The sequence below is a fragment of the Bactrocera latifrons genome, unplaced genomic scaffold (genome assembly GCF_001853355.1).
Source record: "Bactrocera latifrons isolate USDA-ARS-PBARC rearing strain unplaced genomic scaffold, ASM185335v1 scaffold_0, whole genome shotgun sequence".
Classification (NCBI taxonomy): Eukaryota; Metazoa; Arthropoda; class Insecta; order Diptera; family Tephritidae; genus Bactrocera; species Bactrocera latifrons.
Genome location: NW_017534406.1, coordinates 6,048,488 through 6,064,435, shown reverse-complemented (window position 1 = coordinate 6,064,435; position 15,948 = coordinate 6,048,488). Strand labels below are relative to the sequence as shown.

The window sequence follows — 15,948 nt, the reverse complement described above, 5'->3', positions numbered from 1 at the left end:
TAAGTGCTGAACACATAGATCGCGACACGACATGGCAATACGACAGTGAACTGTAAATGGCGTCGTGAACCCTTTTACATGAACATTTGTAAGAGGGCAGCGGCATAACAATGGCTGGCATGTACACAAGACAATACAGCTGTCCATTTTACATTTTCGTTGTGGCCATACTAATACGTTTCACTTCAATGAATTTTTAATATTTTGTTCAAAGTGAAATTTTGTATACAAAAAATAAGTAAATAGGTAAATTTATTTGTTTTAAATTATCAAATTTTATTACAAATGATATTACAGAGCTATTTTATGCTTTTATTTGTAAAATAACGTCAGGTTTGTTAGAGCTTTGAATAATTTTACATTTTACATATTAGTGGCATCACTTCTCTCTACTGTCAAATCTACTGTCGTTGGCAAATATAAGAAGTTAGCGAGCGCGACAACTGACGAAATGCAGTCGTGTCTGTCTGAATAACTATGTCCATAAGAACACGTGCATCTTAATATTTAACAGATGTCGCTTGCTGTCTGTCGCGCTCTATGGGTTCAGCACTTAAAAGTCCAAAATTTCTGCCACATTTTTTGTATTTTGCGTGATTTTATACACCAGCGGAGATCGGAGTAACTTTGCACTGGTTGTATGTTCATACATACATATGTCTATTTGTTTTCAAAAAAATGTTGTAACTTCAAACTTACTTTTCGCAGAATAACCACAAACGGTAGAGAAGTATTGCTTTTATTGTTGTAAAAGCTTGTCCAATTATAAATATTCTAGTGTAAGCTCTTAAATCATAATATGTTTAAGGATTTTATGGTTCAACTTATAGATTTGAACAAAACTCTAATTTGACAAGGAGGAAAAGTCCTTACTTCAAAACAATCATGGATTAGTAGTACTTCAGTTAAAACCTCAAAGATATCTTTTAGTAAACTAAATATGCATACATTTTCAACTGAATTACATACATATATCTTTAAGGATTCCTCTAATATATTTATGTACGTATTTTATATTTATTCAAATTCCACAGATTTTGGTATTCAAAGTGGTTTTCATATTGATTTAACAATTATTTCATGAAAATAAATGTTAGAGTTACTGTTTTAAGGGAGGTTTTTTTTTATTTATTTTATTTTATTATGGAGTAATAAAAACAAATCACATCCTTTTGTGTATATATTAAGAGATATTATTGAACTACAAAATAAAAATTATCTTATATCAAAAAAAAAAAAAAGAAATGGCGGAAATATCAACGGTCCCCGGTTTTTTTGCGGCCGTCAATTTTCTGGCTAGACTTCTTATACGAAACGAAAAAAAGTTAATTTTTTTTTAATCTGGAAGCTTTTATCAAGAGCATAGTAAAAGGGATTTGAGAATTTCGAAAAGTCGGTGATGAAGGCCAGGATTTTGTAAAAAGTGCCATTTTTACCTGATTTTTCAAGATCAGAAACAACTGTCAAAATGCAATATTTCTCAGAAAAGCGATCTTCACACACTTGAGTATAAAATTGTCTACAAAATTTTGACAGCCGGATGAAAAAATGTTAGTTTCGAGGAAAAGAGCCTCAAAGTTCTCCGGTTGTGTAGACCACAGCATGAACTTCATGGTTCTAGGGCCTATTTCTTTGAAAATTTTCGGAGTAAAATAAAGAAACTTCGGGACTATATTTTTGAATAGTTATTCAATTGATTAGATTTTATTTTTAATTTTTTTTAATTTTAAAGGTGTGGGAGATACATTAAGTTAAATTATTTAAGCAACAGCAACTTTAAACTTCTAAATCAAAATCGACTTTTTTCAAGTGACTTATTATCGCATCTGTTTATTAAACCGGACAGAAAAATAGAACATACCCCTGTAATACGAAAAATGTGATGTTTTCAATCAGGTCAATTTCGAAATTTAAGGGAAAATAATTCAAATTTTAACTTCTTCTATACATTTCTTATAACTCAATCTCTCAAAAAAATTATTTTGATCCTATCCCCTGCTGAGTATCTACCATGTCATTTTTATGTTTTTATATAATTAAAGTAAAAATGATGGACAATTGGTATTAAAAGTATTGAAATTTTTCACATTATTTATTCCCTTTTACAATTTTTTAGACATTGGAGCTCATTTTCATTTTTGTTTTAATTAAAAGGTTGCAATTAAACGAACTTTTGATATATAATTAAAAATTAAACTGTATCAATATAGTAAAGATCACCACAGTTTTGTGTTAAAATCACTGATAAATCGTAGTACTAATATCATCGAATAATTAATGGGTTGCATTAGCGAATATAGTGCCACTCAGAAAATATCAACATCACATCAACGACTGCTTGTTAACAGCCAATTACGGACATCTATGACAGCAATGAGGGCCATGTTAGCGTTGTAAATTTTATGACCAAACATCAGTAATTAGGTTCATCGTTAAAATGAAAATCGATATGACAGATTTGAATTTTATTGTAAATTTCTAACACTTGAATTTTAATTGTTTTTAATGTGGGAGAATACTATACAGTATAATATTAATTAATTGATAGTATACATAGTACATTTCGTACATATGTATGTATTTTTTTATTTGTTAAGCTCGACAGCTGGCAACAATCAGCATTTTGATTCATCGACTGTGAAAATAGAAAATCAATTGAACATACCCACATTTTTTATTTAGTTTCCAAATGCTGAACGTACATATATATGTATACTTATGCTACGTTTTATAAATATATATGTATTTAGTATTATTTAATGTGTATATAGACATATAACACATGTTTTCACATAAATGCAATGCATGAACGTTAATAAGATTGCTATAGTAGGAAGCCAAAACACTATTTGAGTATACTATATGTAAGAATATGACTATGCCTGTGTAATATGAATGCAGCACTTGAACTTTGTTCTTAAGTTTTCCGAATTTAATTTTCTTTCAATTTGTTGGATCAGGCTTCACTGTTATGATCTTATAAGCGAAAATGTTTAATAAAATTTCTTTAAACGAAATAGTGAAACCACAAATATAACAAAAATGTTAAGAAATATCTACATTTGATTGAACTTCTTTTGTGAAAGTTAATTTATTTATATAACGATTCCTTTATTTAATTAAAAAAAAAAAAAAGTAAAAATAAAAAATAATTATTCCGTAAACATTTTTCTCCGACAATATTTTATATGCATATGTAGATATTTAACAAAAGAGAAATACCAACCAGTTTAAATCCTCGAAACTCTATAAATGAACGAATTGGGTCTAGAGCCCCTTAATGATACATTATTTGAAATATCTATTAACAATTTTAAAATTTTTTGTAAAATTTGACAAACACTACATATAATATATGTATATGAATTTCAATACTAAACCATTACATTTTTATACTCTCGAACATTTTGTAGTAGAGTATAATAGTTTTGTTTACCTAATGGATATTTGTAACACTTAAAACTAATCGGGTTAGACATAGAGTCATATATAATGCATCAAACGAGACAAGTCCATGTAAGCAATAAATGGAGTAAGGATGGAAATATATTGACAAAACCGACAACTTTCCGCCTACTACCATATGTATATCACAATTTTATCTTACCTCTGGTTCTTTCTTTTTAGAAAATATATATTATTCAAGCAGCGATGAAGATAAATAAACTTTGCAGAAATATGTCCTTCAAGGCTTTCCGCCTCACATTTCAAAATTGTTGAAATCGAACCGTACATTTTCAAGTCCCCAAGTACCGAATGTGTGAAATGTAATGACTTTGGCTGACTTTTTACCGTAAATGTACAGTAAATATGTGAGATAGGAATATGTAAAGATAAATTGATATTGAAACATTGAGAAATATTATATATAATATTCTCATAATAATTTTCGACCTTTTCAATAGTATGTTTTAATAAAGAGTATGCTTACTGTCACAATTTTTCAGTAAAATTTCACACAAGTGCGATTATGGAGAAGATATGAACCAGACAGTTTATGAAAATGATAAAACCATAAGTACTTGTACTGGAAAACAGTATTGATACTGAGGGAAATTTTAAATCTTCGTTCGGCACGATCAGTTAGGGAATCACATGAGAAACATAGCATTGATGCCGGTTTTCTGGATTATAAACATTAAGTTCCTAAAACGTTTCGTTGTAGAAAAGATGTGTCAATAATAATAACCCACTTATTTTAAAAACTCTCTTAAATACTCTCAAGAATAACCAAAATCATTTAAGACAACAACAACTTTTCCTGAGTTCAGCGAAGAGTAGGTGCAAATATTCCGTAGCCAAAGTACTCGTACCACCCATCTTTATAAATGCCCTCCGCTATACTCATCTTTAGGATTTTATGTCATATGCTTACAAAGGACAAATGAATGTTCCTTATCCATTAAAATAGTGAATAATTTGGTCTGCAGCTTAGTTCTCCCCTTGAATCTTATACACCTCAAAGAAGTAATATTATTTATTGCTTAGGTATGTTGAAGCAGTACATCAAAGATATGTTGCAAAATGTGCTGTGGTTGAACATAAAAAATCAAAGTCTTTATAAATGTAAACTGCTGCAGTAAAGAACTAAAAGCGGAAAAGAAAAACACACAGAAGTGTCTATGAGAAATAAAAGGAGCATGCAGCATAAACCACATATGGAAATATGCCATTACTTACCCGGCAGGGAAATGTATTGAACATGGTTAATGCATAATATTGCATATTAAAAATAGTTAGCTGTTTGTTCATTCAAAATAGCCTCTGAGACTACTGGAGCTTTTACAATTTCTTAATAGGCACGCAGTAGTCGTAGTCAAAAATTTAGCAGTTGAATCATTTATTATGCTCAAAATATTTGTTTTTTGTTTCAAATGCTGTAATGTTTCCTTTGAATGCACTCCATTTTCAAACTAGTATGAAGGCAGTCCCTAATTCTACCGACCAGGTTTGTTTCCCTACAAGTACTTCTCTGAACATTGGGGACAAGCCTTTGCTGCACTAATATGGTAAACGTAGTATTTTTACAACCAAGCTTTAAGCTCAGAATTTTATTTATAAACTATTTTTGAAAGACATTAACATCTGGTACTAGTGACCGCCACTAGTAGCAAGACGGAAAACATAAATGCTTTTACAAGACAACTAAACAAACAAAGAAACAAATGCAGATAAGAGCACGAGAACATAATTACAAGTAAATGCCGCAAAAGAAAGTGAACAACACACATGTTCGTATTAATGTAGACACCGTACCGAACACGGAGGAAGCCAAAAATAATATTTTTAGTGTAGCATAACTGGAACCAATGTTTGGGCGAATCTCCATATCTGCTTCAAAAGGCGACAGAAAGTGAAACATGTGAGCCAGAATCACAATGCTAATGCCTTCATAAGTGCGCATTTTCGAGTGCTAGGGCCGTAGCTCATCAACAACCCCAGCGGGTGTTGTTTCCAACAACTGGTGCTGTTACCCAGCTTCCGCCTTTGGTAGCTAATGCATTGCGCCACATTTTTTAGATTTCATTCACCATCTGTTTATTTATCATATTTTTATGGTTAATAAATTTTTTGGATATTACGTATGCCGGGAGTGGAGTCGCTGAGATTTACATAGAAGAAGACTGAAGAAGGTAGTAAATTACAGTTGTCATTTTATAAATTCAAATGCGACAACTGGTATCTTAAGTCGTGTGCAGTTATATAGATATGTATGTATATTTGTTTAGACTAACACATTTATAAATTATTATTATATTGCTGTTATATGTGTTAATATATTTATGAATATGAGGAGGGTATCAGAATATTAAATATGTATTCATGTATTCATATCGTATAATATGTATAGAAAATTTAAAAAATTCACACCGTTTAAATTTGAAAATATTTATTTGAAATAAAACTTTGTCTATTGCTATATGGTATCACTTTTTTCGTTAAGTAAATAAGGTTTCAAAGTAATCAGATTTTTCGTCGGAAGTAATCGATTACGATTTCCTTAAACTGTACTTTTAAATACATTTTATATAAAAGTGCATATGCATATGTAGCAATGAATATAAATGCGCTAAACCAAGTAAACTATCAATTACTTGGTAACAACACATTGTTGAAAATCATAGTAATTTGCCTTCACGTCAAACATATAAACGTATGAGTAAACCAACAGGTGGTCCCACCTACATATTGCAAGCGCAAGCATATGCATACGTTTTTTTCTATATAAGCAAATATTTAAAGTAGCCGTCAAAGAGTTGTCAACGGATTGCAAACTAAAACCTCGTAGGTGTGTTCGAAAAATAACGGGAATTTTCGTTTTTTAAACAAAAAAATTATTTAATCGTTTACATTAATGTTGTCGCCTTTAAAATAGACCCCATTTCTCATTATGCACTTATGCCAGCGAGTCATCCAAATGTTGAAACACTTCACAAACTCTATTTTTGGGACAGTTTTTAACTCGTTCAAGAAGTTTCATCTATCTTGTAAAACGACGGTCCTTTAAGGGGTTACATGCGTTTCCTCGGGAAACTGCCTTTTTTCAACCATTATTTTCTTATATAAGAAATGAAATATTTTATTACAAATTTTTATTGTTACAAATATACACTATTAACAAATAAATTCTGAAATTTTTGGAAAAAATATTTTAAACTCCTCCATTGCGACAACATTTCTGCTGACCCCTCGAAAAAAAAGATGTGCCTGCGTAGGCACGATAACTCCTTACAGGATCACCTAAAGTGGAAAGATACAAGTTTTAGTTAAAACCTAAAATTAGAACTTGAACGAGGGAAAAAAAACTGAAAATTGGATTTTTGGCAGACGCTTTTACAAAGCGATGAAAATTTCAGTGAAAATTTCGCAAAATTTTTTTTTTTTTTTTTCAAATAGTTAAATTCAAAAAAGTCTTTAAGAATTGTATCTCAAAACCCCATGTAAAATTTCATGAAGATCGATTAATTAGTTCTCGAGAAATTTTGCCAACCGACTTCAGTTTCGAGAAAAACGCGTATAAAGACGGCGCACTTAGCCTACTTGCCATGTGCGCACATGTTCTCAAGGCTGCTTCTCCGAAACTATTACTCAGATCAACTTAAGAACAATATTCTGGAGGTGTTGTAGAATTTAATAAAATAATTAACAAAAACAAAATTTAACCCGTGTAACGCCTTATTGTAGTTCGCATATTTATATAAGAAGTCACTAGAATTGAGTGTATAAAATTCACAGCAGATTCATGGGACTTAACGTTTCGAGAGGGCACAGAATACTATAAACCCGGAAATCTCCAAAAGAAAGGTTGTTACTCAGGAAAATATAAAAATCTCACTAAGTAATTTTTGATGATCGTAAAATAAAAGTGAGTGAACTGGTGACACCCTACAGATATCTAGAAAACTTGTAAAAGCGTACCGTTCATGAAAATTTAGAAATGTGGATGCTTTTCATTTATTTAAGTATTCGATTTCAGTTGTTCAAGTTATAAAGTTTATTCTACGACGTTATTTAATCCACACATTTGAGTTAATTACCCACCAACATAAAAGATACTTATACTCATATGTATTTGTTAATATATTACTTGACTACCAGGTGCTTACCTATGACGCTTCTCCAGTCCAAGGTTGTGTTTGTGGTAGTCTCTCCTTTTTCAACTACATATAACATATAGCGAAGCCAATTAAAATAAAAGTAGCCAACAGAAGACTTCGTGTCAACAAAAATGACACGGGCTAATACTGAAACTATTATACGGAATACTTACTCTATATACTTATTTGACGTCTCAGAATAAAGTGAAATAAAAGAGAATTTAAATTCTTGGCACGAAATGTAAGAAGCATACACGGCTGCTAATGCAGTCAAAGAGACATGGAGGAGCATACAAAGTGGCCATCAACAACAATGAGGAGCATCGGGAACATAGCAGACTGTCTGCAGATTGAAGGCGACAAGAAATGCAAAGGTCAAAAATCTTCGTCGTTAAGTTTTATTGATTTTCGAAAAATACTTGGTTGTGTATACTATACACATGTACGACTGGAGTATCTACATTAAAAGTTAATTTCTGGCAGATACATATTAGAGCTCTATACAAATGTATGTATGTATTCTTTATAATAAATAACTGTGTAATAACTTCCATAATAACTGCTAAATTGCATTTAGATACTTTAAACACCATTTTACTATATCCAGATTCTACTTATCGTCGTATCGTCACATAACTACTGTCATTCATTCTTTTGCTGCGTGTTGCATTTTGATTGTAAAGATTTAAAGTAAATGATGGCGTGAACACCTTTCATAAATCATGTGTGGCGAGGCCTTGGTTTATGAATGTAAATGTGGGCATTTGTGCTTGATTTTTGAATGCTAAAGATCCTGTTTGCCAGGCACAAAACAAGTATGTAGAAGGTATGCAAGTGATTTCTTAAATGATAGTGTATATATGTAAAAAAGCTTTTTGTAGTTTTTGCTCAATTAAGTACTCAGTCAAGGACAAATTTTTGATGATGACAGCGTTGATTTTAATCTTTTAGTTATATGCACTTTGCATGAGGATAAATAACATAGTTTACTCTTTAAAAATGAATATCATAAAAGCCATAAGTACTTATTTAAGGTCGAGCAAAAATAAATGCAATGATTTAATAATGATAGAATAGATGGTTTTATTTAGCACAGTTAGAATGATCTGATTGAGGTGAAATATGTATGCACTGTTCAGAGTCTGGCCGTACGGAAGCAGCCTACTGCCAAACTCACAGATATCGTATATTTTTAACGTCATATTTCGTAACCGGATTGCATTTATTCAACATTAGGTATTATTTAATCCATACATCTATTGGTAAAAAAATGGATTTTAAGAACCTTTATGAGTTATGGTAATTTTGTGAATATTATATTTCCATTCCGCAAATATTAAAATTTTTTAGCATTGTGGTACTCAAAAAGTTTGATGTGTCAAATATTCAAAAACTTTCCTACAACTTTGTCGTAACTGACAACTCCATATATACTATATGCATATGTCAAATGAAACGAGGGCACGTTAAAAAGCCAGTAATCCACCAACAGCCTCAAAAATACGCTGCGGTATTTTATACTGGAGATGAGTTGAGACAGCGCAAAAATTTGGAAGTGGCTAATTCACTAATTTTTTTAATTTAAAAATAAATAGCAACACACTTAAATATATAATTTTCTGGAAATTATACAAAACATACTTTAAATATTTCTCTGAAAATTAACCATAGCAATCATCAACCCCCAGACAATCAAAGAACTAATAGGTGGTGGTTACACATCAATTGTTTTTATTATTCCTTGATTGTTTCCGTTGTTTACTAATTTTTTATCGGGTTTCTTATTTCCTTACTAACGTGAAAGGTTCGATAAAAGCCATTAGCCAGTCAAGGAAAATATTTCGGTATATTGTGTATTTGCTGGATAAATCCTGAGTTAAAAAGGTGGAGCCGGGGTGCAAAATTCTTTATATACATATGCGGTAAATTAATTTCAGGATACTGTAAAGCACCCTAAAAACTATAACAACTGTTACCATAGCAAATGGAGCACTGTCGTTGTTGATAGCATTGCGTTTCGTATTTGATTGTAGTTGTTTGTAGAGGATAATACAAATTATTCTATAATTTTTATGTCACTCACAGCTATGGTATATTAGTAATCATATCAAGAAATATGTGTGTCAATTGGACACATCGATCCTCTTATTTTACTGCATTAAACAACTTTTTATATCGGTGAGTTAAATTAATGGTATATGCTCTCGAGGATCTTGAGATCTAAAAACTCGCTGAAAATGTATGTATATGTATATACTTTTATATACTTTTCGCTCTTTAAACTTCACAAAGAAATTTGGAAAATTCTGCTAAATATATATTGACGTTTTATTATATATTTCTACAAATATATTAAATTCCACCATTATGAGACAATAAATAATTCTATACATTTACATTAATGAGTATGTTAAAACCACAAAATAATGTTAAATGTTTCCCTAAAACCGCACGCATAAGAGTATTATATGGTTTTCAATAGTGACACATTTTGGGATATTTAGACGATCAGGGTGTGACTTTAATCCTCTTAAGTTGGCATTTAATGCTCACACATTTCTTGCCGCAGTGAGATTTTTCCCAAAGCCATTACATTTAGGAAAACTATGACGTCTGTTGCAATAACGATAAAGCGTGCTCGCACGTTATTTGATGCCCAAAAAACTGCATTTGCCTTTTACTTGCATACCTGAAATATGTTTAGTCAAATATCCCTGTAGGAAAAGAAATTGTTTAATAAATTTATTTTTAAAAATAATCGACTTTTTTTTACAAACACTAATATTAGAGATTATTTAAACTTATATTTCTTTTACCGTTTTTATAAATATAATTTTAGATATTTTAAGGTAGCTGTGATTTAAGCTAGTTAAGTATGATACATACATATATGTCAATACTGATATATGTACATACATATATTGACATTTTATTATCTTTCTTCTCTCTAAAGATCGCTATTTTACCAAATTAAAATAGCATAAACTATATATTTCTTACAGGAATCCTGTGTGTGCCACGTGCCTGAATTTTTAGCTAAATAAAATCACTTGTCAAATCTTGAATTTAAATTGCAGTTCAACATCCCAAAAGTATTAGTGAACATATTTTACACAAATCTTATAAAATTAAGCGCTCGCACGTTTTATATGCGTATGAGCATAATCTTATTCTATTATGGACCGACGTATGCAACAGTACTTTAAAAACTACAAATTGGGATCATGCAACTGGAGGCAAACGTTCCATAATCTCCTATGACACATATACGAGGACAGGACTTTATCTATATGTCGACTGGTTCTTTAGAATCGATTGTCCAGTGAGAATTTCATGACATTTCATTGATTGGAAGTGAAGTTATTGCGTTTTAAGTGTCAGTATGTTTGTGTAATCGGTGCGAAAATGGACTTCAAAAAAAAAAGAGCCAACATTAATTTTTTCTTTTTTTAATTGGTAAAACTTTTACCGAAACGTTTCACTTGATGAAACAAGTTTATGGCGATGTGTTATGGCTTATTCCGTAGCAGAGTGCACGGTTTCAACATTTTCAAAATGGTCGTGAGGACATAAATGACGATCAACATGTTGTCCAATCAAAATCCGTAATCACCGGAAATTCCATCGAAACTGTGCGTGAATTCATCAAAGATCACAAATTGACTGACGACCAAAATCGATCAATCATCGATCGCTGCTTGTGACCGATTATTTGACCAAAAATCACATTTTAAACATTAACTACTCCCCGTTTTCACCTGATATGACACCGCCCTACTTCTTCCTTTTTGGAAAAATGCATTTGCCCATGAATGAAAAGCGTTATGCAGACGTAGAAGTCATTCAAAAGGCTGGCACCGGCATACTGGCCGCCATACCGGCTAATGAGCTGAAACACTCGTTCGACATGGGCCGAGCAAAAAGCTGTATTGAAGCAGAAGAAGACTGTTTAGAAGAGAGCCTTTCTTAAAGATTCGTTTAGAGAACAAAACGAATGCTTTTTCGACCCACCCTTATATATATATATACATACCAGTAAAAGAGTTAAACATTTTGGCATAGTTTGTTCTATAACCAATTCGCTCCCGTTCACCCGTTAGTTATAGTATGGTTATTGTAGTTATAGTTATAGTAGTAGTTAGTTATAAAGAATATCTCACAAAAAATTTTCATCGTTTGTTAGAAAAAAAACGGATATAAACCATGTATATATTTTAAAAATACACACTTCTTATCTGTGCCACTTTAACTGCGATAAGCTGCTCCCAGCTTAAGCGATTGGAGTATTTGAAAAAGTCTATACAAATATACATACATTTTTTCTACATCAAAGTGAAGTAAAGATATTGCAGCAAATGGAGCAGTATGAAAGGGGCCGATACTGCTCCATTTGTGCATACTCGTATTCTTAATTCCCATCTTAGGGGAACAAGCATAATGTAAGATAATACAAGCATTAAATGGGAAACGTGTGCAACTGATGCTTTTGGCTTAAGAACATTTTTTTTTTTGCTTTTGCTGCAGAAGCCTTTAATTTTTCCCTCCACTTCTTACGATACTCTTGAGTGTTCGGCAAGAATGGTGTCATTGTGCGTGACACTTTACAGTTGATTGCGCGTTGTTTACCTCAGTTGCATTATTTAAAATTACCGAGCACCTAAGTCTTTTATAATATGTAAAAATTACAAGGTGTTCCAATCGGGATTGGCGGATTAGCCAATTTATATTTCAAACTTGTAGTTATAAAGAGTTTAATCACTATAGTTGCTGTGTTGCTTCTACTTATCGATATACCCTTTCTCTTATACTATGTAAGTATATGCGCACATATTGTATATGTTATCTTTGGTAACATGTGCGACGTTTAAACGTAGCCCGCTTTTTGCAGTGTGGTTATAAACGAGAAATAACTTTTTGTAACGTGCGGCGGCACGCATGCGTCACTTTCAACTTCGGTCGTCTCATTTCTCACACCAGCAGCCCTTGTGGTTTCGTATTAAGTTGCATTCGATGTTTTTAGCATTATTTTTCATATATTTATTTATACATAATTATTATGTTTATTGCAAATTTCATTTATATTTTATACTAGATGACCCGTCCACATTTCACTGTGGCTGATATATAGATAACACTGCTACCATCTATATGATTTCTATTAGTGTGTTAATAAAGCATTGCTTTTTGAGAGAAAATACTGTTGAATTTAGGCTCAGGGAAATCCACGGTTGGAAAGATATTTTCTAAGCTGGAAACAGGCGAGAACAATGATGCTCTAAAGAGGCGAAAGCTCTGTTCAAAGTGGGTGCCCCGAAAGTTCATAATCCGACAAAAACAACGAATAACTGATTCTGAGAAGTGTTTGGGGGCTCTTTAATCATAATAAAACCGAATTTTTGCGTCGGTGTTTGACAATAGAGACATAGCTCCATCATTCCTCACTGGAGTCCAATCGTAAYTTTCTTTTATATGCATATATAGATTTATTAATCATTACATTTGATATATGCAGCTTATTTCTTTTAATTCATAACGACAAACCGAAAAGTGCAATATTTCATATTATAAAATAAATTAAAAAATCTAAATTTCATTACAGCTGGTTTCTAACAACGTCTTCAAAATTTGCTAGTATCTTTTACGGTACCAAAGAATTTCAAACAAAAATTCTGTAATTAATTTTTACTTTTCTTCTATGCTTACAGATGGCCCACAACTGCAGGCGCCACGCTTTACTACACAACCTTCGTCATCAGGTTCGATAGTGAGTGAAGGTCGCACAAAAATTCTAMAGTGTCATGCCTTAGGTAAGTACAGCAAATTCTCCGTTAAAACTTGTAAAGCGTTTGAAAATGCTCTCAAATAAAATACTATTAAGTTCAATATGCCGCACTTCTCACCAATACTGAAAAAATGTGTTTGGGTTTTGGAAAAAACTTGGACAACGAAAGCTTACATTAAGACATTAATGGCTGGTCGAATGCGCAGCCATTTAAGTGACCGAAATCCTCTCGGCTGAACCAACACTTACTGGAAATTTGGCTCCGAAATGGTCCGTTAAAAGCGCTACTAGTTTTCTTATTTTCATACAGTGTAAAGTGATAGTGAGTAGCTTATTCATCTTACTTCTTTACTGTTGCTTTGCAGCTAAATGCTTAAGAGTGAACCCCTAACCATATCCGCAAGCAGCATTATTATTTTTTTTTTTTTTTGTTCTTTAGATAATGTGAAAAAATAATAACCTTTTATGAGGCTTCCTGTAACTACTCAATACATATTACCTTTTCTTCTCCATTTAATGCTTCCCTTCTTCACGGAATGCTGAGTTCGCAGTGGCCACCCACATTTCTTTGTGAAAGCTTCTTAGTCAATTAGAGTCTTATTCTTTATGGTTATACGTTGCACCCTTTTTGTCATTCGATATTCATTTTTGATTACTTTCATTGCTTGCATTACATACAGTATTGAGCAAAGCAATAGGACGTTTTGTATTGTTATTATATAATATGTAGACGTCCTTTAGTCATTAAACATTTAATGTAATACGTAATAAATATCTCAGTAAAAACTTTATAAAGAAATTAAAACTGTGCAAATAGAAATGAGAAAAAATAAAAATTAGTTTTCAAAAGTAAAATATACAAAAAGCATCTGTACATATTCTACGAGTATAAACAACTTCCTATGAAAATTTTTGTAATCGGTTAAAACCAAGCCCACCCTTCTTATAACGATTAAGCGGCGACTTTAATAAGCCCGATAACAAACGACGAACGACGTCCAGGATGATTATCAACATTAACTGATAATCAACACGTCAATAAAATAAAGAAATTGGTGCTTGAGAATCGACGATTAACATTTAAAGAACTTACTGGCATCATTGGAATATCAGAAAGATCGGTGAAAATTATTTTGAAAGATCCTTTGGGCCTAAAAAAGTGAAATGACGATTGGTTTGAAAATAACTTTTTTTTCGAAAAATGACGTGACATTAACGCCTGTAAAACAATGCTTTCCGACTACCAGGTTGTCATGAAGCATATTACTACCAACGCTGAGTCTTTGGTCTATGTAAAAGACCCGGAAACTGACAACAAGTCAACCGAATATCGTGGCAATGGTGAGCCGAAGTCGAAAAAACACGTAAAAGCAGATTTAAAATCAAAGATATGTTGACAGTTTTCTTCGATTATCGAGGTATGGTAATGGTAAATAATAGCCGGAATTACGGGCCAACAACACCGTCGCATACTGCATTGATTCTTTCTAAGTTTTTTTGCCAAACTTTCAACCAGTATCGGGACGCAACACCCGTATGAAGCTTTCCGTATTGCTTCTGGCTATTCTGCAACCTCAACCCACCGTTGGGAAGCCGGTTTGAGTCAATTGAAGAGATTTAACGTGAATTGCCAAGCGCATTGAAGACTATTGGAAATTTTCTTTAACAACTGTGTCGAGGATTGGAAAAAACGTTGACACAATTGTATTGGGGCCTAGGAGGACTACTTAAAAGGGACGATATAGATTTCGAAGAAGAAATTTAACATAAAGGACACAACTTAACAACCGAAAATATTTCACCGCCTTTGAAACGCGATGTTGCGGAGGTATAAAACTTTCGGTTACACACAAATTTAGCCTTTCCTTACTTATTAAAGGACAATATGATAATATTTCATAGATACCATTTTCAGTAAGCACATGTCATATATGAACATTTCGGTATTTTTTAACCTTCTCCTTTTGCGTCATAATTCTAAGAGGATTACGAAATTGCTACTTTAACTAATACCACTGTTTTTACAACCCACGGCTAGCTCAGGTTAGTCTGGTAGGCTAATGAGCCACCCATAGAACCAGTTTTGGTCCTTTTAGCTACTTAACTAATAGCTTTGCAATGTTTTTACAATAAAAGCATACGTACAAAAATGCGAAATATAATGTGAGTAGTAAGTCGATTTTGGTAGATTTGAAATGCAAATTTTAATTAAACTTTTCTGACGCCGCATCATGTAAACTTATTCAGGAAATTTACTTGGTATCAATAAGGTTAGGTTACGTTAGTCAGGTAAGCTAATGAGCCACACATAAACCAGTTTTAGCGCTTTACGATATCAAATAGAGTGCTGTTATATGGTACATAAAGAGAGTAGTCTTTCTTTAACATGCCAGCCATTGACGCTAATTTCAACAGACTATCTGGCCTCACTAATGATACCTATTCCAGTGTCTCACACCAAATGCTTGATGAGTGGCCTGGCCAGTACGGGACAAATGCACAAAATATGCTCAATTGTTTTCCTGTAGCCTTGCCTTTGACATTTTCTGCGACCTTCTCCGATCTGTC

General features: G+C 32.4%; 1 protein-coding gene across 11 annotated transcripts in view; it reads left to right on the top strand.

The window, feature by feature from the left end:
- Positions 1-15,948, top strand: part of LOC108972818 (protein sidekick) — an 87,636-nt gene that overhangs the window by 28,394 nt on the left and 43,294 nt on the right. For all 11 annotated transcript variants that reach the window (XM_018940497.1, XM_018940407.1, XM_018940242.1 and 8 more), the window contains exon 2: positions 13,304-13,405. In XM_018940497.1, the coding sequence (XP_018796042.1) occupies positions 13,304-13,405 (102 nt within the window). The remainder of the gene's footprint in view (positions 1-13,303; positions 13,406-15,948) is intronic.